Raw genomic sequence first — 23637 nt, 5'->3', positions numbered from 1 at the left:
TGTATAACCTCCCTATAATCACCAAAGACTCTATTGGAGGAAGGTGGATTTGGGAATGGAAGATGGCAAGTAGGGAAGAACTAAAACTAAAGAAATAGTTTCAGCAATTCTATAAATACCAAGTGGTATAGCAATACTTGATTTGGGGCCCTTTTGTGGAAGAAAACACACACACAAAATTTACTGAGAGCATATTGCAAAGTGAAGGTATAGAACATTGGCAGTAGAGTCTTAGCACAGTGTGTCCCCTTTTACTTGGAGCCTGATTAGAGGTCTTCCTGCCTCTCACAGCCTGGGGCCCTAATAGCTTCACCCCAGTTTTTTTTTAGTACATCCCCTCCCATCACCTCCATGTAGACACATCATTTGCATGCATAGATAGAGCAGCATTAACCACCACATAAGGTCAAACCTGTAACGAAGCAATAAGACTCCAGCACAAGGGAAACTGTTCCTAAAGAAGGTCTCATTCCAATCCTGACACCCATTGCTGCAGACTTCAGGCATCTCAGTCATTGAATCCTCCCCAGTAAGAAAGCAAATGGTGAATTAAACCTGTTTTGCAAGAACAAAACTAAAGAGCATATTTGTAGATAAAGCTGAACCAAAAATAGCAGGTGGCACACAGATTAGCTGTAAAGGTTGGGGGTTTAGTATTTTAGGTTGGCACTGGTGTTTTGGAGTCAACAGCAAAATCTTCGAAGCTTTGATCTCTTCTCTTAAAGGCTGAATATTGTTAGGATACAATTTTCGGTTCATCTTAAAATTTCCTCCTGTATGGCGTGGCAGTTGTGAAAGTTTGAGAACCTCGGAAAAACCATGTAGAAACAACCTGCTTAGGAGAGATCATGGGGGGTGTGGATTTGGTTGATGACACAGACTATTGAGTCCTTACAGAGAATTGTTTGTCTTCCGTTTTTAGATGGCTTTAATTCCTCCAAATTGCTCCTTGAATAATAGGAAAAAAGCAATTTGAATTTCAGTGACAGATTGGACATAACAGGTTGCAACTATTAGGTCTAATTTTACCATACTGAGAAATAAAATTGCCTAAACATAAACATCGATCACTGATGCAGTAAATTAATTTGTACAGAAAAAGTAGTTTAACTGCAGTGCACATTAAACATAGAAAATTTTCAAAATTACTGCTCTCTGAATTAATTTGTACACTTGTTTACTTGTTAAAAGCACGCATAAATTCTTTGTTTTTTCTAAGGCAGTGTGGGTTCAAATTGAGTAAGAAAGAAATAAAAAAAGTGGCAGGGAAATGCAGAGGAATGGACATCACACAAAATGACATGAATACTTGAAAATGATATCTTTTCCCCGTCTTTCATTTTCGTGTTTAGATTCTATCTCGAACGTGCTTCGTTTTTTGAATCTATCCATAGGATCACTAAACATGCTCTCTTTCCCCCCCTCATTATAACAAGATAAATGTGATGTTTTCGTAGCCTTGACTTATGTTTGTAAGAATCGGAGGCGTGGAGTAATTAGAAGAGTTTTATGGTTTGGTTCCTCTGTGGTATTATATTCAAAGATGTCCTAGGGTTGGAACTGTTAACTTTGCATCTGTGAGCAATATGACCCAGGAATTTCTTTGTATTTAACACTTAAAAAAAAAAAATCAAGGAACATGTTTTCACTGTTACATGGAAGTCTGTCAGGAGGAATGCATGGCAAAGTTTGGATGGTATCTTTTGAGATCGGTCCAGCCACCATTTAACTGGGACTGGCAATGTGCTGCTGTGTGATACCATCTCCTGCCTACAGTTTTCAAGGACAGTGGTTCGATTCAAATACAGTTCTGATAAGTGGCAGGTTTTCGTGTCTTTAATGCCTTGACAAGGGCATCACTCTCTGGAGAGGGAGGTGAAACCATTCGGACGAGGATTCCGTCTCAGCTCCTTTGTGCTGACACACTAAGGTAATGGACAATTAAGAGAGCCTTCACCGCAGGTAAAAGGATGGGGTTATCACTAATATAAAGGAGCCCGTGGGGTGCTGGGGGATGAAGGAGAAGAGGAATGGGAATTTTAAAAAGGAATGTAAAACACACAGATGAGATGCTTAATAACTGTTCACATATTGCTCTTTCACAGCCGATAATGGTGAGTGATCTGAGTGTTCACTCTTGCTCTCTGAAATGTTAGGAAAATTTATCTGGGCGTTCCCGTCGTGGCTCAGTGGAAACGAATCTGACTAGCATCCATGAGGATGCAGGTTCGATCCCTGGCCTTGCTCAGTGTTAAGGATCTGGCGTTGCCCTGAGTTGTGGCGTAGGTTGCAAACGTGGCTGGGATCCCATGTTGCTGTGGCTGTGGTGTATGCTGGCAGCTATAGCTCTGACTCTACCCCTAGCCTGGCAACCTCCAAATGCCACGGTATGGACCTAAAAAGACACACACACACACACACACATGAGAGAGAGAGAGAGAGAGAGAGAGAGAGAGGGAGAGAGAGGGAGAAAGAAAGAGAAAGAAAAATTTGTCTGGTTCACTGCATTTGGCACAAAGTATGCAGAAAACTGACCTCTGTGCTGGCCTGCCTGTCCTGGGGTAGGGGGTCCAGATAATAAAGGGGTTTGTTTTTGTGGAATCTGGCTCTTAGGTTGCCTTCCTTGGGGTTTTGCAAATTGACTCATGATAGTCTAAGGCAGCGGTTGTCAACCCTGACTGCATCCCCTGCCCCACCCCCACCCCCACCCCCAAGAGAGTCTGATTTAATTGGTCTGGGCGGAGACCCAGTGTTTTTAAAAGCTCCTGAGATGATTCTAAGGTGCATCCAGGTTGTAAGCTGTTGCTACAGAGTTTGTAGCAGAAGGATCAAGTCCCCCAGTATTCGGCTTTGCCAGCAGACTCTCTGATTCTTCAAGAGATACGAATGATGGTGTGCGTGTTGCTATTAGAGAAGATGCTCACTGTGTACATTGGGAACAGCCAGCTAGTGTTTATGTGGACCCCACAGTTAGCATTCAGGTGTTTCTGAAGAGAAGCACCTCCTCTCTTGCCTGCTGTTCTCACTTGCCCTCACTGTCTTTTAGTTTCTGTTTGTCTTTTTTCCTAGTAGATTACTGGAGCTTCCTCTTCCTGTGATAACATGGACTACTGATCCGAGGTGGCGGCGGGAGAGTAGCCGGAATGTGAGGGCTCTGGCAAAGGCAGGTTTGCAGCTACCACATTTAGGGTCATGATGGACTTTAGTACTGGCAACTTTGTTCTGGGTCTTAAACTGATAGGGGCAGCTGTTTTGCATTCACATATATTCCCGGGGAGAGCTTCCATGCCATTCAGTGCTCAGAAAAGTGAGACAGTCCTGGGTATTTCCAAACCAAGTGGAGAAGAGGTTAACTGATTTTTCTTTTCACTTAAACTTTCATTTGTCTCTAAGAGCCCCAAATGGCAATGGAGCACACTGCTTCTGATAAGTATGGGTTCTCCTCAGCCTGGAGAGATGTGTGTGATAAGATAAGATGGCTTGAAAAAAAAAAAGAGAGAGAGAGAGAGAGAGTGAGAGAGAGCTTGAGGGAAAGGAAGAGGAGGAGAGGGAGAGAGAAGTATGTTAACTGTTTTGACTGCAAAATACCCCCTGGTAGCCAGAGATAAGACACCTTGAGCTACTCAGAAGACCTTAAACAGGATGTAAATGAAGCCAATAAAAATCATTTGAGATCAAGCTACTTCTCTCCTCCCCTCCTATTTCCAGCTCTGACAGCAGAAGGCTTAATTTACTGTATGGCACACCATACTTACGTGCAGAACCCGGAGGTTGCAGGAGGCTGATAGGAGCCAGTTCAAAAAACAAGATATCTACGATTTTTAGAGAGGGCTGAAGGTAAGGCGTTTAATCAGCAGCTCCAGCAGTGCCTTCCTGAGTGGAAGGAAAGTTGCTTGTCACCGGAAGTCTTTTTCCCTTCCCCTCTTCCTCCTTCACTTGTTCATTTGCTTTGTTTCCAGTTGTCTCCAGTTTTAGGACAGCTTTCACTCTATGAAATGGTTCGCAGAGCAAGCAGCATTTCATAGCCTATTGATATTTCTCATCATGTGAATGTAGCTTGAAAGTAATTATCTACCAAAGTTTAGGAGATAGACTTTTCCATGGACACATTTGAAACGAGCTGTTTACTCAGAGCTCTGCATCCAAATCATGTACTATCCGGCCTTTATGTACTTGGAACTTTATAACTCTGCAAAACAGTTGCTGTCTTTCTCTAGAAATTTGCACGCTGCTGCCAACAGCACTCTTCTACAGAGAGGAAGTAACTTATCGGAGCTAGTTGAATGTTACATTAAGAAGTTTGAAGCTTGGAGTCCTCATAGCGAGAAGGGGCGACGTGAGGGGATGGGAAAGCAAAAGGTAATGATGTCCCTTCCTTTCTGGAAAAGCTGCTTCTTGGAAGAGCTGGGACTCAGTTTGGTCTTTGGATAAGGGAGAGAAAGCTCTCCATCAGTGTCACTCTAGTGCAGTGTGGCAAATAGGGAAAAAGCACAGCTGAGCCTTTCGGAGCCAGCGTGAAGCAGAGGATTTAAATGACTCTGGGATTGAACCCACGTCCTCGTGGTTGCTAGTCAGCTTCGTTAACTCTGCTGTGTAGCACTGGGAGCTATGTCTGGTCACTTATGATGGAGCATGATAATGTGAGAAAAAAGAATGTATACATGTCTGTGTAACTGGGTCACCATGCTGTACAGTAGAAAATTGACAGAACACTGTAAACCAGCTATAATGGAAAAAAATAAAAATCATTATATAAAAAACAAAATAAATGACTCTGGGGAGGAAATGATGCTACAGTGGATTTCAAACTTGGGAAGAGCAGGGGAGCACCCTGGAAGCTTGCTAAAAATGGAGACTTCTGAGCCCCATCCCTGTAAATTCAGTGTCAGCAGACCCTGGGATGGGGGCACAGGAGTCTGCATTTTCTACCCAGTTCAGGGGACTGGAGCACAAGTGATTGGTAGCTTATGCTAAGACACACCACCCTGGGGCATCCGGTTGGGGCAGAGGATCGGCTTTTGTGTTTGTTGGGAGGAGTCAGGGCAGCTGCAGCAGTCACTGAGGAGGGCGTGCTTGGAGGAAGGTGAGAAGGATGCTTCACTGAATCTCCTCGTGGATGAACAGCAGGAAACAAGGTGGCTCCAGAGGCAAGAGCAGGAGGGAGGCAAGGCTGGCCACAGCATTGGTTTGATGGAACCTTTTCTTCTGCTTTTATTGGCCAATACCAGAGCCAGCCTAACCACTCCCCTGAGAGGAGAGGATGGGAGGAAGAAGAGGGAGAGAGATACTGTTAAGAAGAACGGGAGGAGTGTGTGTGTGTGTGTGTGTGTGTGTGTGTGTGTGTGTGTGTGTGTGTGAGGTTTCCTAGCCAATATCCAGGAGTGCAATTAAATTAAGAAATAGGCTGCCATGACCTGTCAACAGCAGATTACAGGTTCATGGAATTGTTAGGTTTTTGTTTTCCTCTGTACATGTGTGTACACATGTGTCAGTTAGCAAAATTAGTCTCGTAATAGGAAAAAACCACAACAGAATCTTTAACTACAAAAAAAGAGAACAACGTGAAACACTATTTTAAAGTACATTCATTTACCCACAAAAACTAGGTGAGGGGGTAGCATGGAGACTGTTGCGGAGTCGTGGGGAGGGCTAGGGAGGGAGGGACTGGGAGAGTTACCTGACTCAGAGACCAAGCTACTTGCCAGGGCACTGGGGACTAGGGTTTGGGTTTTACTGCCCCCATCAGCTGCTCCTGTTAGTGCAAGATTATAATCCGTTGATCATCCTCCCTCTCTGTGTGTTCATCTGTAAAATGAGCACTTTTTTTTTTTTTCCCTCAAGGCTAAGACTTCTCGCAGATCTTAAATCTAATGTTTTGTCGCTATGAAAAGTTAGGAATGACAGCCTTGACTTTCTTCTCTCTGTGTAGGCTTCAGTCAAATTCACTTGTTTACTTTCCTTTGATCCCTCAAGTCAGACCCAGAGGTATGTCTAACCCGTGCCAAACAATGTCAGGTCATCTTAAGAGAAAATAGTAAAGCTCAGATCGGGGAGGGGGTTTTGTAAAGATTCAGAAATCAGCCTTTTCTTAGAAGGCATTGAGTCAGTCAAGATCCCAGAACTGTGCTAGTGGGTTGTTTGTTGCTGGGTATCAGAGACATGATTTTGCAGGGGTCATAACAATAAGTCCCGGACATATGCAGATGTATGTTACCGTCTTTACAAAAGTAAATACCCCCCCTCCCCAAAACAAAACAAAAACAAACAAAAAACATTGCTGTAAATTTCTCTATGAAAATTATTAGGAATTGATGTGCTTCACATCTAAACTAAGCAGTTACATATCCAATTCCCTATTACGGTACTAGAGCTTCTTAATTTACTCTTATTTAAATCATAGTAGTATGTCTAGTTCTCAGTGGGATTTTGTACACTCTGCTTGTGTCCTATGTGTTGGGTGCTGGGGGGGGGGGTAGGGTCTCTGTGTCCTTGTGAAACAAGTGCAGATGGGGTCTCCAGTGGGCCCCCAACTCCCACCAGCTTCTTTACCTCTGTAACTGTGGCCACACTGCCCTGCATTCTTTTCTTATACACTGTTTTGTTGTGTTAAAATTATCTTGGACTGAGACAAAATGAAACTGCCTTTACCTGGAGGAGGTATCATGGGGTTTTTAAGGCCTGACTTTGTCGCTGGTTTGGGGATATTTGGCAAGAAACTATCTCAGTTACATAAATAAACAAACACATCCATACTTATCTTGTAATACAATCATATATACACACATGTGTCAAATATAAAACTAAATATACAAGATATATAATTCAATAAGAATAATAAAATTATATGTAATATGTACTAATCAGTAAAAAAAAAGCATCATAAAGTCTTCCCCTAATGAAGTGTTTCATTAAGACATGATTGTGCATTTACTCATATTAAGTGGCATATTACCATGATGAATACTTTTGTAATGAGACATCACAAAGATATTTCAAAAATGTATGCTGTGATTTAGCATAAATCATTAAATCTGTTCTGAACATTCAGTCCACCCTGCATAAAAACATACGTGCACACATACACTGTGCCATACTTTTGACTACTGCTGGTTCCCATAAATAAACTATCAGGACTGTTAACAAGAAACAAATGATAGAATGGACTGGTTTGAATTTTATTTTTATGTTCATTCTACTAGGATAAAGGTTCTAGGGAAGAGTAAACTGAAGCAAAAGTGAGAAATGGAAACAAAGGGAGAATAAGGTACTTGGAAAACCCATCAAATTGATAGTCAGCATTATTTTTAGGATCGCCTCTTTCAAATTTTGCCTAATTAGGTAAAGGAAAAAAAAAATAAACCTCTGCGAATAGGGCTATTGATATTAACAAGCTGTGTAGAAGTATTTTGTTATGGCCCTAATTCGGGTTATTTTAAGAACATACTCTTGTCCTTTGCAGTTTACAAACATTATCTCATCTGAATAAAGGACTTAGAGCATTTGGGCTACTTGGGATCCAACATCACTTTTCAATTTTAGTTTTGCTCTTGGTTAATGTGGAAGTGGATGATTCTGTTGAAACACCATAGAAATTCTGTCCTATGTGGATGCATTGATGATTTGTCCTTCTGTAGATCTCTTCATAGGGAAAGTCACAAGAGAATCTAGCATCCCTCAATTTTTTAACACCATGGCTGCAGATAACTTCCCTGTCAAATGCAGAAAGACTGACTGAGGAATGGACCACACAAACTACTTTCAGTGGCTGCTGCGGGTGGCTGGCTAGGTGCACTCACTAGCAATCTGACTGGCTTTTCTTAAAAACAAAAAACCAAAACTGGTTCTTTGCCCCCAGTCTTACCTTTGCCCCAGATCTTGCCAATGCTTATCATGTGTTAGACACATGAACATCAAAATCAAGAGCACCAAAGTCCATTGTATTATCATACCAAATGGATAACTGTAGTAATATTCTACACCCCCCCACCAATCTTTATAACAGCTTTTTCTATATTAGCACACCGTATTTATCACTTTACTGCACAATGAATCCACAGGGGGTGCTAATTGGTCATTAATTAAATTTTAGCCTTTCAACACTTTTGTATTCTCCAGTGGCTTTATCTGCAGTGAAGTATACAGTGTGGTCTTTATAAGCTGCCAAAAAATCACGTCAGCTTTACTGCTGCCATGGAGGTTATACAGGTGGAATTCAGCTCCCATGAATACCATTTCAGGACTGTCATAAATCCTGGTGACCAAAAGTTTGCCAGCCTTGGACCGAAACCTACATGTTGGAAAAGTATTGGGTAGAGTATAGCATGACAAAACATTCTCATAGACTGGATTCCTCTTTGAAATAGAATTTGATTGCTTTGTTTAAAAATTCTAGTGTGTTAGGGCAGTTCTTCCAAATACCGTTAACATGGTGGAAAGATTTTTCTGAGGTCCATCATTTACTAATGAAGCCATTCTCAAACTTAGTTTTTTTCAGTGCAACAATCCTTTTCACTTCATGCTACCCCAGTGAAGAGGTTAATTTGAAATTACTAATGATTAACGTGGTAGCACTGAGAGATTTGCCAAGCATCTTTTTAAAAGTGTGGCTATATTGTCAAAGCTCAATAGATATATTTCACACCAGAGCAAAGGATTTTGAAGCAAAAAACAAAATTTGCTCTCAAGAAATTTCCAAACAAGTGAAAGAGTGAGAAATTGGGCTGGTGTCAGAACTGTGGAATGTAGCTTCAAGATTTTGAATGCAAGCCATCCCATCACGGGGGTTTTACTCCACTAATGAATTAATCACAGCTTGCCAGGGTGTACGGCTGTTAAAGAATGAGCTATTTACTGCACATTGATTTTGGAGGTAACTCTTATTAGCATTTAGAAGATTTTTTTTGGTATTTTTGTTAATTTTTTATTTTTAAACAAAAATGCCCCTTAGGTCCTTTAAAATTATTAGTATATCAATAGGAAAAGAGCAACAGCTAAATTATAACTTTTATTTCTTTGTAATGTTTTTACACTCTGGGTTATCTAAAGGTAACCTTGACTTTGAGAGTAGTAATAATTTAGTACATTTTATATTGTAGCAGATCAGAAAGCTCTTTCATGCAATGTCATGTTTGATTCTTATAATATTAACTGAGGAATATCATTGACAAGGAAGCTAAGACTAAAAAAAATTGTAATTTCTAGAGTTCATAAGCTGGTTATCATGCTTAAGCACATAGTAGGTGCTTAATAAATGCTGGCTAAATAAATGAATAAAGGAATTAAGCAATGAAGAAGTGCTTCAAATTCTTTGTGATATGAGGTCATACATAAATGCAGGACTCCAAAGTAATGAAAACACGCCTTCCAACTCAAAATAGTTGAGATAAAAAGAAAACAGACTTGGGAAATGCGTCGTGATGATGGCTGCTGTTATTGAAGGAAAGATAAATACCTTAAATGATGTAGAACGCTCACAGTCACAGCCCTGTAAACAGATGTGTAGCACACGATTGCCAATTATTGAATGCCAAGAGGTCGGTGTTTATCATTAGTTATATATATTTTTAAGTGAGCCAGAGGATGGAAACAGCAACGCTGTCCCCCCCCCCCCCCCGACGTAATTGGAAACCGCTTTCCCTTCAGTCTGGCTTCAGAAAAACGTCTAGGTTTCCGTGAGTGAGATGATGACTGTTCTTTAACGGGTTTCACGTCAGCTTTTTCCTCTGATTTGAGAGGTGGAGTTAAGTGTGAACTGCTTAAGAATGCACTGTTTTCTGTTTAATTTGGCGGCGGAAGATGGAATTCATTGAGCTCCGTCTGTTCAAATGAACTTTAAGCAACAGCAAGCAAAACATTTGTACTCTTCCCTGCACATGTAATAGAAATGTGTCTGGTGAAAGAGACAGCTTGGATATAAAGACTAGGATTACCTAAGAAGGGCAGCACGGGGGTGATAACAACTTCTTATCTCTTATGTTGGCTCATCCGAAGCATTAAAGGATTGTTGGGGAAAGTGAGCCTCTTTTTTATTAGAGAGTATTGAAAGGGAAAAATAACCCCTGAGCTCTGATATCTGGAATTCATCATGACTGTTTAAAAAATGTGCTCCGCCAATTCCTGCTCCCCACAGCTGCTATCATTAATGAGTGACCACCCTTTTTTTCCCCCTCATAAACCTAACTGTTAATGCATTTAATTGGTCCTTCCAGAACAATTTGTAATATTACAGAATTTAAATGCATCTGTGAATTATAAATAATTTTAAATTCATTTTTCTCTTTTGAACACCCAGTAAAGCGTATTCATTTTCAAGTACTTAAATAAGTTATGTGACAAAGGGGTGAATTTAGTGCGGGGCTGTTGATTAAAGAGAAAAAAAGGAACGATTGTTACGTTATTAAAGTTTTGCACCTTTTCTAAAACTGTTGACATTTCTATTGAGAATGAAAGGAAACAATTGTGTAATAACTCATAATGGTTTATTTAGGATGACCATATCCTTCAGCAATTTAAATCATTGCTTTAAAAATGTATTGGTGGCAATTTGGTTAGATGATTTTAAATATGATGATATAAAGTTGTTACTGTGATGGCTCCGGGTTAACATAGCAAATCTCCTTGTTACCTGTGGCTATTAAACATACATTTCAAAGTACTGTTCTCTATTTCGAGCGCCTGTTTCGTCTCAGCTTTTGTGCTCACCTGTATATTTCCTTCAAGATTCTTGGTTTAACTGTCTTAAGGTGCCTTAAAATTTATGAATGAAGAAAGGACTATGAACACTACTTCACATGAAAGTTTAGAACTGCTCCTGTAGCATGGTGGCAGAAAGAAAGAATCATTTTCAGCCAATAGAGGAAATAACGTGGAAATTTGCTTTGGTCTCATGCTTTCACCTATTGTCCTCCACCTAAAAAAATCATCTACTAAATGAACTTATTCTAATGTTAAATAACGCAGTGATTGTTTTGCTAGGTTTTAAGGGTAAGAAAGGTAATTTCAAAATCCCATGCTTTGCTTCAGAATTACATAGCCAAATACCTATTCCAAGGTTATCTGTCTGTACCCATGATTATATCTTATGTATGATAATTTAATACTTGGAACATAGCTTAGATTTATGGTCCATTAATTTTTAGATATCACCAACTATTTATATTTTCTTGATGGCTGTGAATGCTTAAGACACTGTAGATTTCCATTGGGCCAATCCTTAAAGCTGATATTCCAGTGGTTTCATTAAAGGAAAAAAAATGTTAAAATATGTTTATACTGTACACAGACGCTTACATGTGGAAATGTAAATACATGCGACAGATATGAATCTCTTTGTTTACATATGCAGCTTTTCTTCCAGTGCTGATAGGTGCCCTAGAAACATCCACTAATCTTTGTAACACCCCAGAGGGTAAGTAGCAAGAATTATTATCTTCATATTGCAGGTGAAATACCTAGGTAGGGGCAGATTAAATGACTTGGCCAGGTCACTCTCTAAGTCAGCTATGAAGCTAGAAATAAAACTCCAGACTCTTGACTTTTAGTTCTCATTCTGAGTCATTGCCCTCTGAAAACGCAGGTACCAGAGTTGTCAGTATTTATGCTTCTTTTCCTCCCTTGAAAGGCAACCAGCCATGTAAATCCTGGCCCTATGAAGGAAATCCTTCTGTGTGGCCCTTGCATACACATGATACTGAGTCCCAGAAGGGCAGTTTAGGGAGTACCCTGCCCTTACAGTGAATGAACTCAGGTAGCAGAAGGACGTCAGTGAGCCACCTTCTTGTGTGCCCAGCCCTACGAAGACCTAAACGTATTGGGAGTTTCCTTCACTTCAGAGATTCCGATCGCTTCTTTAACATCTGCAGTGAGTCGATTTACTTTCTTTCTTTCTCCTTAGTAATCCCAGAATTGCCCATATTGTTGGAGTCAACATTCTAAAAGGCTTGGTCCCTGCCCTCCGGAAGCGCATACCTTACCCTAAGACTAAGACATGCTTACGTGGTGCCAAAAAAGCTTTGGCATCACCCCAAACCTTCCTGCACATCTTCTCTTCTTCCTCTTTTGATCTTATTTTTCTATCGGCTATTTCAGTTGGACTCGAAAAGCCAAAGAATGACCAGGACCTCAGCATTTTTCTCCCGCAATGACGGGCTGTAAAGGGACATTATCAGCCCCCCATTTGGCCACCCAGCAACCCTGTCCAGGGACTGTTGGTCTGTCCATCCCCCAACAGCCAGGATGCAATCAGAGCCAACCTTTGCCCTCCCCTTCAAGCTCTAAGGTTGGCACACAAGGGGCCGTGGCTCAGGTCACAGAGGTATTTGTGCTCTGGTGTCTTTTTCTCTCTGTGCAGTATCTCCTTCTAGGATGACTTCACTTTCCTGTTAGTGAGCACTTTCCCCCATAAATCTGAGCGAACAGGTGTTGCTCCGCTGCTAACTGAGTTTCCAGCTGTCCTCCTCCGACGCAGACCCAGCAAAATCTGTTGTTTCGTCCTTTCAGGCAGACTAGAGAACCATCAAGCCTGAGATGGAGGTCTTCCTTGCAGGATATGGCAGTTTTGTTGCCAGAAGATGGTCGGGAAAGCCTGGCTGGCTAACAAAGGCAGGCCTTCAGCGGCTGGGTGTAGTTCCAGATCTGCATCCCCTTTGGCAGGAGCACAGAGGCTGCTGCAGTGTGGCCAGCCAGCAAAATTAGGAAATAAGGACCTCTTTTATTTACTCAGGCTGCTGAATCATGGGCATTCCTGTCTGCTTGGAGAAAAGTCAGGCGGCTCTCCTTTCCACTGAAAGTCTCAGGAGTGTTGGAGACTTTCATCTCCGAGTGTTCACACACTTGTTTTAATGTGCTTTATGGAAATGGTGAAACTCGGCAAGTACAGTTGCTGTAGAAAAACATCTGCACTAACTATGCACACACATTTGCATCTTTAAATAGACTTTTAGGCCACAGAGCTGGTTTCCAGCAAAGTTGTTTTGTTTTGTTTTCCTTCCTGTTGTAAGAGCTATAGCTCTTCGAGACAGAGTCAGCTAGTGTGAAGTGACTGATTCCAAAAATTAAAATTTAACATGGCCATGTTAAGTACTTCACAGTGAAATGCGGAAAACTTGCCATAACACAGAAAGACATTCCTGTAAGTAGCACTTAGTGAGTGCTGAAGGGAAAAAAAGTTCAAGTTGACTCAGTAAGGGGAGCTGAAAGACTCCTCCATGGTTTCTTCCATATGAGAAAAAGAACTCGAAATCGTGGAAGTCTGCATTACCCAGTTAAGCACAGTGTGTGCTGTGACTGCCAAAAAACTTAAGGTAATGGGGATGGGTACCTTCTAAAGACTTAGGCAAATCTCAAAGGATTCTGGCAACACCACCACCACCCACGGAAGTCTTGGGCGATTCTGATCCCCTTAAAGCGTGGTCCAACACCCCTGGGAATTTTGTCAGTGAGTTCCCTGTGCATCTCAGGAAAATAGGTTCATCTATATACTAGGGGTGAACACTATACAATGTAGATTTTTGTAAAAGAAACCAGCCTATTATGAAACCTTTGCTTGTTTTTCTTTTTTTTTTTTCTTTTGTCTTTTTAGGAGCTGCACCGGCAACATATGGAGGGTCCCAGGCTAGGGGTCCAATTAGAGCTGTAGCTACCAGCTACACCACAGCCACAGCAACACGGGATCTGAGCTGTGTCTATGACCTACATACACCACAGCTCACGGCAACGCCGGATTCTTAACTCACTGAGCCACTGAGCGAGGCCAGGGATCGAATCTGTGTCCTCATGGATGCTAGTCGGGTTCATTAACTGCTGAGCTATGATGGGAACTCTGTGCTTATTTTTCTAAAAGTAGCATTCCCTGCCCAAACCTTTCACTTGTGCTCAGTAAACCAGCCTAAGCCATATAAATGAGGTAGGTGATTTCTGTGTATTACAAAGGCACATCATCTGTGATCATTATGGTTTCTTTTCCCCAAGATCAAGTAATAGAGACAGGAGAGAGAGAGGAAGAGTTTGCTAGCTCCCTTGAATCTTGGTTCAAGTACAAACTTGATCCTAACCCTCAGCTCCCTTGACAGTGTCGTAGGAATTTACAAGCTTAGAAGAACAGTTATGTAATAGGTATAGTCAGGCATGGCCCACAGACAAGCACCTGATTTAAGCATGGTATCAGGGTTTGCACACTATTTTTAATGGTCTATTGCTCTATAATTCTTGGCGCATTTGTATAATAATATATCATGCCTGGACACAATCTGCAATTTAATAATAAATTCACTTGCTACATTTTCAGGCTCAATAGTTCCATTCTTTCAGTGTAGATGCATGACAAATTCTGATTCACTGTTTTCTCCAACTAATTCTTCATTGTACAAACGAGATGATGTGTTTGAAAATATTTTTTAAGTGAAACAACAGGATGTAAGCCTAAACAATAAATGTGTGAAAAGTGGTATTTTTTTTTTAGAATCCTGAGCAAATTTAATAAATAGTAAATGGTCTACTTAGGAGAACTATTTAAAAACTTTGGTTTGTTTCAGGGCTGCCAGCTTTAAGTGGCTTACTTTTTTCTTTTTTTAAGTGAAAAGCTAGATCATCATTGCAATTTTTGTTTTTAGTTTTTCAAAATCGTTTCTGTGTTGAGTGATGAGTTTATGTATATTCTTTATATGTATTCACCTTTACATTGAAATCACACCCACACTTATCAGATCCTTTTTTCTGCTGGAAACATGTTGGGTTATAGACTCACGTAAAGGAGGATGCAAAATCATGCGGTTTTTCAACTTGTATTGCAAAGCTTTGTTGCAGTGGGCAGGGATCCAGGAATGGTGTTTGGTTGTTTTCTCAGAGTTAGATGGTTGCCATCTGGCATTGATAGTGAGATGGTGTTGTCATCAGTTTCTAGATGCAGGAAAGGAATGATCCTCATCTGTTTCCTGTGGATAAGCAGGAGGTTGATAATCTAGTAAAATCTTGTTACCTTAAAGAAAGCAGACGTGGAATTTGTTTACATAATGCTCGCCAGTTTCTACTTTTATGTTAATAATATAGCTTGCTACTGAACTTCAGCTTTGAAGAACTTAAAAATGTACCGGATCATATTCTGATTGAATATTATTAGAATACTCCAATAACAGTCCAGTTGAACTTATTATTCCAATCGAATCACTGTCTCCACCAGCTCCACTCCATGGTCTTTACTTGTTTGCACTGGAAAAATCTTGCTCCTTTGGAGAGTGGGAAGCTTTTACAATGTCTTCTGATCTTGAATGGTAGTTTGTTTTGAAAAGCCAAAAAGAGGTCTCACAATCTATTTGAGAAGGTCTCATTTTCCACTTTGATGTTAGCAAAGTGGCAGAAGTAAGAGCTTACACTTGCTTGAATATGGTTAAAAAAAAAAAAACACACACATCTAATATAAGGTAGAGTTACTTTATGCATAACTCGCTAAGGTTATATCTGGCTTTCAGGCTTGTTTGTCTTCTCTTTGTTACTCATAAATCTTTCAGCATTTACCATAATCATTTATCACTTTTCCTGTTTCCAGTTTTTCACCAGTTGCTTTGTCTCCGCTCACCTCAAAGTGCAGGTCCTGTTTGGCTAAGGAAGTTCATGCTGCTGAAGCTTTTGCAAAAGGAAGAAATGGTGGGCCACCTCTTGAACTTTCCAAACAAAATACGCTATTACAATCTGGCCCTTGTGAAACTCTCATTTTTTCTTGATCCTGGCTGATCCTAGCTACATGTAATATCTAGCAGTACCCTCCTAACATCTAATAATCCATTTTCTGGCCTATGCTATTCGAATCTTTCAGTTATTGCAGAAATCCTGCTTGTCTTTTATTACACAAGACATAATTATTATTGTGTTTTCTGTCTTCTTTCATGTGCTTACTTTTTAATATTTTTTTGCTGAATGCAATAAGGTCTGTATCAATAAGAACACCATAAAAGATTTTGGCCTTCAGAATTGCCTTTTTATATAAAAACAAGAAAAATGCAGGGGGAATTTTTTATTAAATATTAGACATCTGGGTTGACTGCATTAATTTTCAATCATTCCTGTAATATTTCCTCTTTTCATTTGGTTCTTCAGATGCTCACATAATATGCAAATCATTTTTGAATGAATACAAAAGAAACATTAAATATATTAAAATCTGCATTTTAATAAAATTGTCAATGTGTAATATATACCTCGCTTCTAAGGAAGAATGATAAAAAGTAATAAAAGGGTAATTTAAACATAGAACTATTTAATATCTTTTTGTCTTTTACAATCCAATGAAAAGTCAATGTAGAATAAAAGCTTGGGGCTCAGATTCAAAAGTGTTCCACTCAACTATTCTCTCCTTGTTTTTTTTCTCTAAAAGGTCCTAGTCGGTCCCTCCCACTCTGTGAACTTGTTGCGAAGGTACGGTAAACCAGTTCGTGAACTTTCCACCTGGAGAATGAAATGTTCCGATGCTTCTTGTTGCAGATGGAGTGGATGTGGAAGATGACCCCACCTGCTCATGGCCAGCCTCCTCACCTTCGAGCAAGGACCAGACTTCCCCCAGCCATGGAGAGGGTTGTGATTTTGGGGAGGAAGAAGGTGGCCCTGGACTCCCCTATCCGTGCCAGTTCTGCGACAAGTCGTTCAGCCGTCTCAGCTACCTAAAGCACCATGAGCAGAGTCACAGTGACAAACTGCCTTTCAAATGCACCTACTGCAGCAGGCTGTTCAAACACAAGCGGAGCCGAGATCGCCATATCAAACTCCACACCGGGGACAAGAAGTACCACTGCAGCGAATGCGACGCTGCCTTCTCCAGAAGTGATCACCTGAAGATCCACTTAAAGACTCACACGTCCAACAAGCCATATAAATGTGCCATTTGTCGCCGAGGGTTCCTGTCCTCTAGCTCCCTACACGGACACATGCAGGTTCACGAGAGGAACAAGGACGGCTCCCAGCCAGGGTCCAGGATGGAGGACTGGAAGATGAAGGACACTCAGAAGTGCAGTCAGTGCGAGGAAGGCTTTGACTTCCCAGAAGACCTCCAGAAGCACATTGCCGAGTGCCACCCTGAATGCTCCCCCAACGAGGACCGAGCAGCCCTCCAGTGTGTCTACTGCCACGAGCTCTTTGTAGAGGAGACCTCCCTGATGAACCATATGGAGCAGATGCACGGCGGGGAGAAGAAGAACTCTTGCAGCATCTGCTCCGAGAGCTTCCACACCGTCGAGGAACTGTACAGCCACATGGATAGTCACCAGCAGCCGGAGTCGTGCAACCACAGCAATAGCCCGTCCCTGGTCACGGTGGGCTACACCTCTGTGTCCAGCACGACTCCAGACTCCAACCTCTCAGTGGACAGCTCAACCATGGTGGAAGCCGCCCCGCCAATCCCCAAGAGCCGAGGGAGGAAGCGGGCTGCTCAGCAAACCCCGGACATGGCCGTCCCCTCGAGTAAACAGGCAAAAGTGACCTACAGCTGTATTTACTGCAACAAGCAGTTATTTTCGAGTCTGGCAGTTCTGCAGATTCACCTGAAAACTATGCATTTAGATAAGCCAGAGCAAGCCCACATTTGTCAGTATTGCTTGGAGGTACTGCCCTCCCTCTATAACCTCAACGAACATCTTAAGCAAGTGCACGAAGCTCAGGACCCAGGTCTGATTGTTTCGGCCATGCCTGCCATAGTCTACCAGTGCAACTTCTGCTCCGAAGTTGTCAACGACCTCAACACCCTTCAGGAACATATCCGATGTTCTCACGGCTTTGCGAACCCGGCGGCTAAGGATAGCAATGCTTTCTTCTGTCCCCATTGCTACATGGGGTTTCTCACTGACTCTTCCCTCGAAGAGCATATAAGGCAGGTCCATTGTGACCTCAGTGGCTCCCGATTTGGGTCTCCAGTGCTCGGGACTCCAAAAGAACCAGTAGTAGAAGTCTATTCTTGTTCCTATTGTACGAATTCACCCATATTCAACAGCGTTCTTAAACTCAACAAGCACATCAAAGAGAATCACAAAAACATTCCCTTGGCCCTGAATTATATTCACAACGGGAAGAAATCCAGGGCCTTGAGCCCCCTCTCTCCCGTGGCCATAGAACAGACATCTCTTAAGATGATGCAGGCAGTGGGGGGCGCGTCTGCACGGCCAGCGGGAGAGTACATCTGCAATCAGTGTGGTGCTAAGTACACTTCCCTAGACAGCTTTCAGACTCACCTGAAAACTCATCTGGACACTGTGCTGCCCAAACTTACCTGTCCCCAGTGTAACAAGGAGTTCCCCAACCAGGAGTCCCTGCTGAAGCACGTCACCATCCATTTTATGATTACTTCCACCTACTATATCTGTGAGAGTTGTGACAAGCAGTTCACATCGGTGGATGACCTTCAGAAACACCTGCTGGACATGCACACCTTTGTCTTCTTTCGCTGCACCCTCTGCCAAGAAGTGTTCGACTCCAAAGTCTCCATCCAGCTCCACTTGGCGGTGAAGCACAGTAACGAGAAGAAAGTCTACCGCTGCACATCCTGCAACTGGGACTTCCGTAATGAGACGGACCTGCAGCTCCATGTGAAGCACAACCACCTGGAGAACCAGGGCAAGGTGCACAAGTGCATCTTCTGCGGTGAGTCCTTCGGCACCGAGGTGGAGCTGCAGTGCCACATCACCACCCACAGCAAGAAGTACAACTGCAAGTTCTGTAGCAAAGCCTTCCACGCCATCATCCTGCTGGAGAAGCACCTGCGCGAGAAGCACTGCGTGTTTGAAACCAAGACGCCCAACTGTGGCGCCAACGGGGCCTCGGAGCAGGTACAGAAGGAGGAGGTGGAGCTGCAGACGCTGCTGACTAACAGCCAGGAGTCGCACAACAGCCACGACGGGAGCGAAGAGGACGTGGACACCTCAGAGCCCATGTACGGCTGCGACATCTGCGGGGCGGCCTACACCATGGAAACCCTGCTGCAGAACCACCAGCTCCGGGACCACAACATCCGGCCCGGGGAGAGCGCCATCGTGAAGAAGAAAGCCGAGCTCATCAAAGGGAATTACAAGTGCAACGTGTGCTCTCGAACCTTCTTCTCTGAAAACGGCCTGCGGGAACACATGCAGACCCACCTGGGCCCCGTCAAACACTACATGTGCCCCATCTGTGGAGAGCGCTTCCCCTCCCTTTTGACTCTGACCGAACACAAGGTCACGCACAGCAAGAGCCTGGATACCGGCAACTGCCGGATCTGCAAGATGCCGCTCCAGAGCGAAGAGGAGTTTCTAGAGCACTGCCAAATGCACCCCGACTTGAGGAATTCTCTGACGGGCTTTCGCTGCGTGGTCTGCATGCAGACCGTGACCTCCACCCTGGAACTCAAAATCCACGGGACGTTCCACATGCAAAAGACGGGCAACGGGTCTGCGGTCCAGACCACGGGGCGCGGCCAGCACGTCCCCAAACTGTACAAGTGCGCGTCTTGCCTCAAGGAATTCAGGTCCAAGCAAGATCTGGTGAAACTTGACATCAACGGCCTGCCTTACGGTCTGTGCGCCGGCTGCGTGAACCTCAGTAAGAGCGCCAGCCCGGGCATCAATGTGCCCGCCGGCACGAACAGACAGGGCCTGGGCCCGAGCGAGAACCTGAGTGCCCTGGAGGGCAAGGGCAAGGCCGGGGCGCTGAAGACGCGCTGCTCCAGCTGCAACGTTAAGTTTGAGTCCGAAAGTGAACTTCAGAACCACATTCAAACGGTCCACCGAGAGCTGGTGCCTGATGGCAACAGCACGCAGTTGAAAACGCCGCAGGTGTCGCCCATGCCCAGAATCAGTCCCTCCCAGTCGGATGAGGTAACTTGCCTTTTTCATGTTTGCTATTTAACCTCCTCAGACATCCGTCTCTGCTTTACATTTATGCTTTCCTCAGCTTTATTTCTTATCGCGTGCCAAGAGATGCTTAGATCGAAATGCAGTGGTGTTTCTCCCCCTTAGCCATTAGCTAGCAATTGCTTGCTTCTCGATAAGCAGCATTTTGGCTTGAATGGTGCAGAATAGGACTAATTCCAGACTCCCTGGGATATTGTCTTCTCTATGACTGAAGAGACCAGCGCTCATGCCAACACCACCTGAGATCTGGAATCTCAGCGTAGCTTCACTGTGAGTTGAAATCCCCAGCTATGACTTGTGTGTATGGCAGAGAGATAATGACAGAAAAGTAAGATGCAGTGAGCCAACACGCTGGCTTAGAGTAACTTAAAAAGAATATATATATATATATATATATATATATATATATATATATATTTGTGGGTAACAAATTGGGTAGGGGTGGCATTTTAGCACCTTGTTACCAACACTCACTGTTTGTCTTTGTCTTCCGGGTGGTGGGGGAAGTATTCACAACAGAGCTTTTAAAAAGCCCCTACATTTATTAAGTGCCACATACTCCGCATTCATTTTAAACACACTCTCCCCAAGTCTTCACTCTGGGTTTGGGCTTCAAAATGAACATTTTTTTCCCTTAGTCGATGAGTTATTTCGTGTTTTTTGTTTTTGTTTTTTTTTTCCCCCACAGCGAGTCTGAAAAGCAAGTCCATTTACAGTGAAATAGTTTTGTAAGTCATCGTTGCTTAAAGCTAAGCAGAGGAAGGCTCAGTTTATTATAATTTCTTTATGCTTTATCACCTGGTTTCTAATAGCTCTTTACCTGCCCCTATCGGGAAATACATCCAAATGAAAACCCCAGGGAGATCCATCTCCCTTCAGTCTGGGATCACCACGTTTTCCTTATCTTGTCTCTGCACTCACACCCTCCCTGGGCCCCCTGCATCTCCCTGCAGATAGCCATCAATCAGCTGTAGAGGGGAGCTAAGCAGACACAGAACCCAGCCTCCCGAAATTGCGGCATCTGTGTGACAGGCAAGCTCCCAAACTTTGAAGCTGCTTTCCCTTTTCTCCTCCTCAAGTAAATCTGCACCTTTCTCTCCTCTAAATAAATGAAGTCTTTTCAAACTGATGAGGACAGCTGGAAGAACATCATTTTGATAATGGTTCATGACTCATGTGTTGGATCAAACCATTTCTTTTGAAACAAATATTGCCAGTTTTAATCATATGAAACAAATTATTTTTTCCCAGCTTTTTATTTCAAAAATGTTGAAGCCTGTAGAAAAGTTAAAGGAATAACAGTGAACATGTGTGTGTGTTCGTGTATCCATGTCACGGATTTATCAGATATGAGCATTTTGTTACATTTTTCTCTCTCTTTGCAACCCCTCCCCCCTTTTTTTAATTAACCTGAGCTACGTGAAAGTAAGTTGTAGATATCATTCTTCTAAGAATAAGGGCATTTTCCTAGTTAACCACAGTATCATTAGCTCAGGCACTTATTTAAATCAGCAAAAGCAATTAAATAAATCCATACTATCATCTCTAAGTCCATACTCAGATTTCCCCAATTATCCCCAGAATGTTTTATTTTTAAATGCCTCTGAACAAGAATTCTTTAAAAAAAAAAAAAAAACTTTTATGCAAAAAAGTGTTCCTCTCTTTTCTTTTGTTAGGTTTAACACATGGAGAGGAAATTTTGTATTCAGGTTTAATTCAAATAGTGTATAAAAGTGGTTAAAAATGAGTGTGCATGTATGTGAGTGATTATGGTGGTATGTGTACATTTAAAATCAAGCAAAATTAAGTTCTTGTTTTTTAGTAGATTATTTATGGAAAGGCATATGCGCATTTCTTTTATTTGTTCATGGTTATGTTTTCTGATGTTTCTAAATTGCTCTCTAGTATAATACCATTTGAGGTGAAATGTTTTAAAAATGAAGGACATATGAATAGTCTTTACCTGTTAATTTGGTCAGGTTTGACTGGGAAGATTTATCCTTTTATACCTAAAAAAGTCTCCAGTTATGTCTAAAATCTTAATAATAATTATGAAGCTTAACTATATCCTTCACTTACAAAGAATGATATATAAAATAGTTTAAAGTACTTTTTAACTTTAATTCTTTACAATAGTGTTTTTTAAGCACCTAGCTACTGAGGGTTAAAAATGACTCTATGCAAAAGAGTACGTCCTTATTAAATCTCATTAATAATAACTTGCAACTGTTCCCTTAATTGACCAGAAATTAAGTTTTGGTTGTACATTTTTCCTTTGTGCCCAGAAAGTTCACTAATCTACTCAACATTTTCATCATTGTTACTGTTTTTTAATTATGCTATTTGTCATAAAATTTTGTGCGCCCTCTTCCTTTCTTATACTCTCTACAGTTAAAGATGTGAAGTAGACCATGTTATTTGGACCTGACATGGAAAATTATCTAAACGTAGGTAAAATTTTATAAAATGGAGCCTAAAAATAATGCATTGGGAAGAAAAAATATAATAAATGTTCCTTTGTTCCCATTCTTTGTTAGCCAGGTTAAGCTTCTGTGACGTCTCATTGTGAATATTGTATAAATTTTTCACCAATGGAAGTAAAAACAAAGTTATTATAGAAGTTATTATATAAAGGTCATTGCCAAAAGACAGTTAATGCTGTGCTGTGTGAGACTAAATTTTATTGCAAAAAGAAGAATGTTGCGTTTGTCCATTGACTTAGATGTCCTAGGTAGGAGTTGAAGGACCTAGCCTTGTAGTTAGTATTTTCATCTCTTCTTCTTTTTGAGGATTAAGGCTTCAGATGAGAAAAGACCTCAGGAGATAATAAAACCTGGGTACACAAGATGTTGTCAAGAACCAAATTAGATTTTTCTGGATATAATTTATAGTCACATAAGGGTATTGATAGATGCTGGAATGCATCCTTCAAAGACTAAAAAGAATGTAATTTGGTCGAGACTAGAATATCTATTTAAGAGGGATTTAGATATAATCTAGGCAAGAATAAGTACTATATAAACCCGTATAATACAAGAAATGCATGAAAGACAAAGCCTGTGACAATCAAAGAAAGATAATATTAGGTAGCTGTCATGTGATGGAGAAATTTAGAATTGGAGACAGAACATCTGGATTTGAACTCCCATTTCTTCCATACGATGGTTTTGGAATTTGAGGAAAAAATTTTTTTTTAATTGCCCAAATCCTAGGATTATTCATCTAAATTTTCTATGAAGACTGTTTTGAATAAAATATTTGGGGGAACCTCTTTGTTCTCCTTTGCTCCTCGAAGGTTGACTGTGATACAAATTTGTACCTACAATGATTCCATAAATGGTGGTGAGAATTTGAGACAGGAAGAAAACACTGTCCATGTAGCTTTTTCCACACACCAAGCACCGGACGTACTGCCATTTACTATGTGTTGAATAAATGTTAGTTCTTCTTCTGGAGTTCGTTGACCCTGGCCTGACTCTCTGGTCAGGTGCTGCTCCATCTGGACCCAAAATGTTGTCTCCTGATGATACTGGAAGCATGTGTCCATCTGCCTCCATGTCCTCAGGATCCCCCATGGCCAGGTTTCTCTGAGGGATTATGTACTCACGTTTCAATTTATATTCCCCCTCACTATTCCATTGAAATTGCTCTTGAAGGGTTACCAATTATCTCCCTGTTTCTAGATGCATGTATAGCGCCACAGAATCAAAGCCAGGAGGGACAATGGAGATCATCTGATTAAACTGCCCTCTTTTACAGACAACGGAACAGACCC

The 23637-nt window shown here is 41.8% G+C and overlaps 1 protein-coding gene across 19 annotated transcripts in view; it reads left to right on the top strand.

Moving 5' to 3' along the window:
* Positions 1 to 23637, top strand: part of ZNF521 (zinc finger protein 521) — an 847543-nt gene that overhangs the window by 662747 nt on the left and 161159 nt on the right. For 11 of the 19 annotated variants that reach the window (XM_084964340.1, XM_084964336.1, XM_084964337.1 and 8 more), the window contains one exon: positions 16474 to 19826. In XM_084964340.1, the coding sequence (XP_084820466.1) occupies positions 16914 to 19826 (2913 nt within the window). In that variant the 5' untranslated portion in view covers positions 16474 to 16913. Of the gene's footprint in view, positions 1 to 3728; positions 3838 to 11729; positions 11861 to 15693; positions 15920 to 16366; positions 19827 to 23637 lie in introns of those variants that run through there. The other 8 variants (XM_084964329.1, XM_084964335.1, XM_084964328.1 and 5 more) reach the window with 4 other exon arrangements.

This window comes from Sus scrofa, chromosome 6 (assembly GCF_054392235.1).
Source record: "Sus scrofa isolate SSC_HxYL_T2T_F1_AM1 chromosome 6, Sscrofa_HxYL_maternal_Yorkshire_Landrace_v2.0, whole genome shotgun sequence".
In the NCBI taxonomy this organism is placed as follows: domain Eukaryota; kingdom Metazoa; phylum Chordata; class Mammalia; order Artiodactyla; family Suidae; genus Sus; species Sus scrofa.
This window is presented reverse-complemented; position numbering and strand designations above follow the sequence as displayed.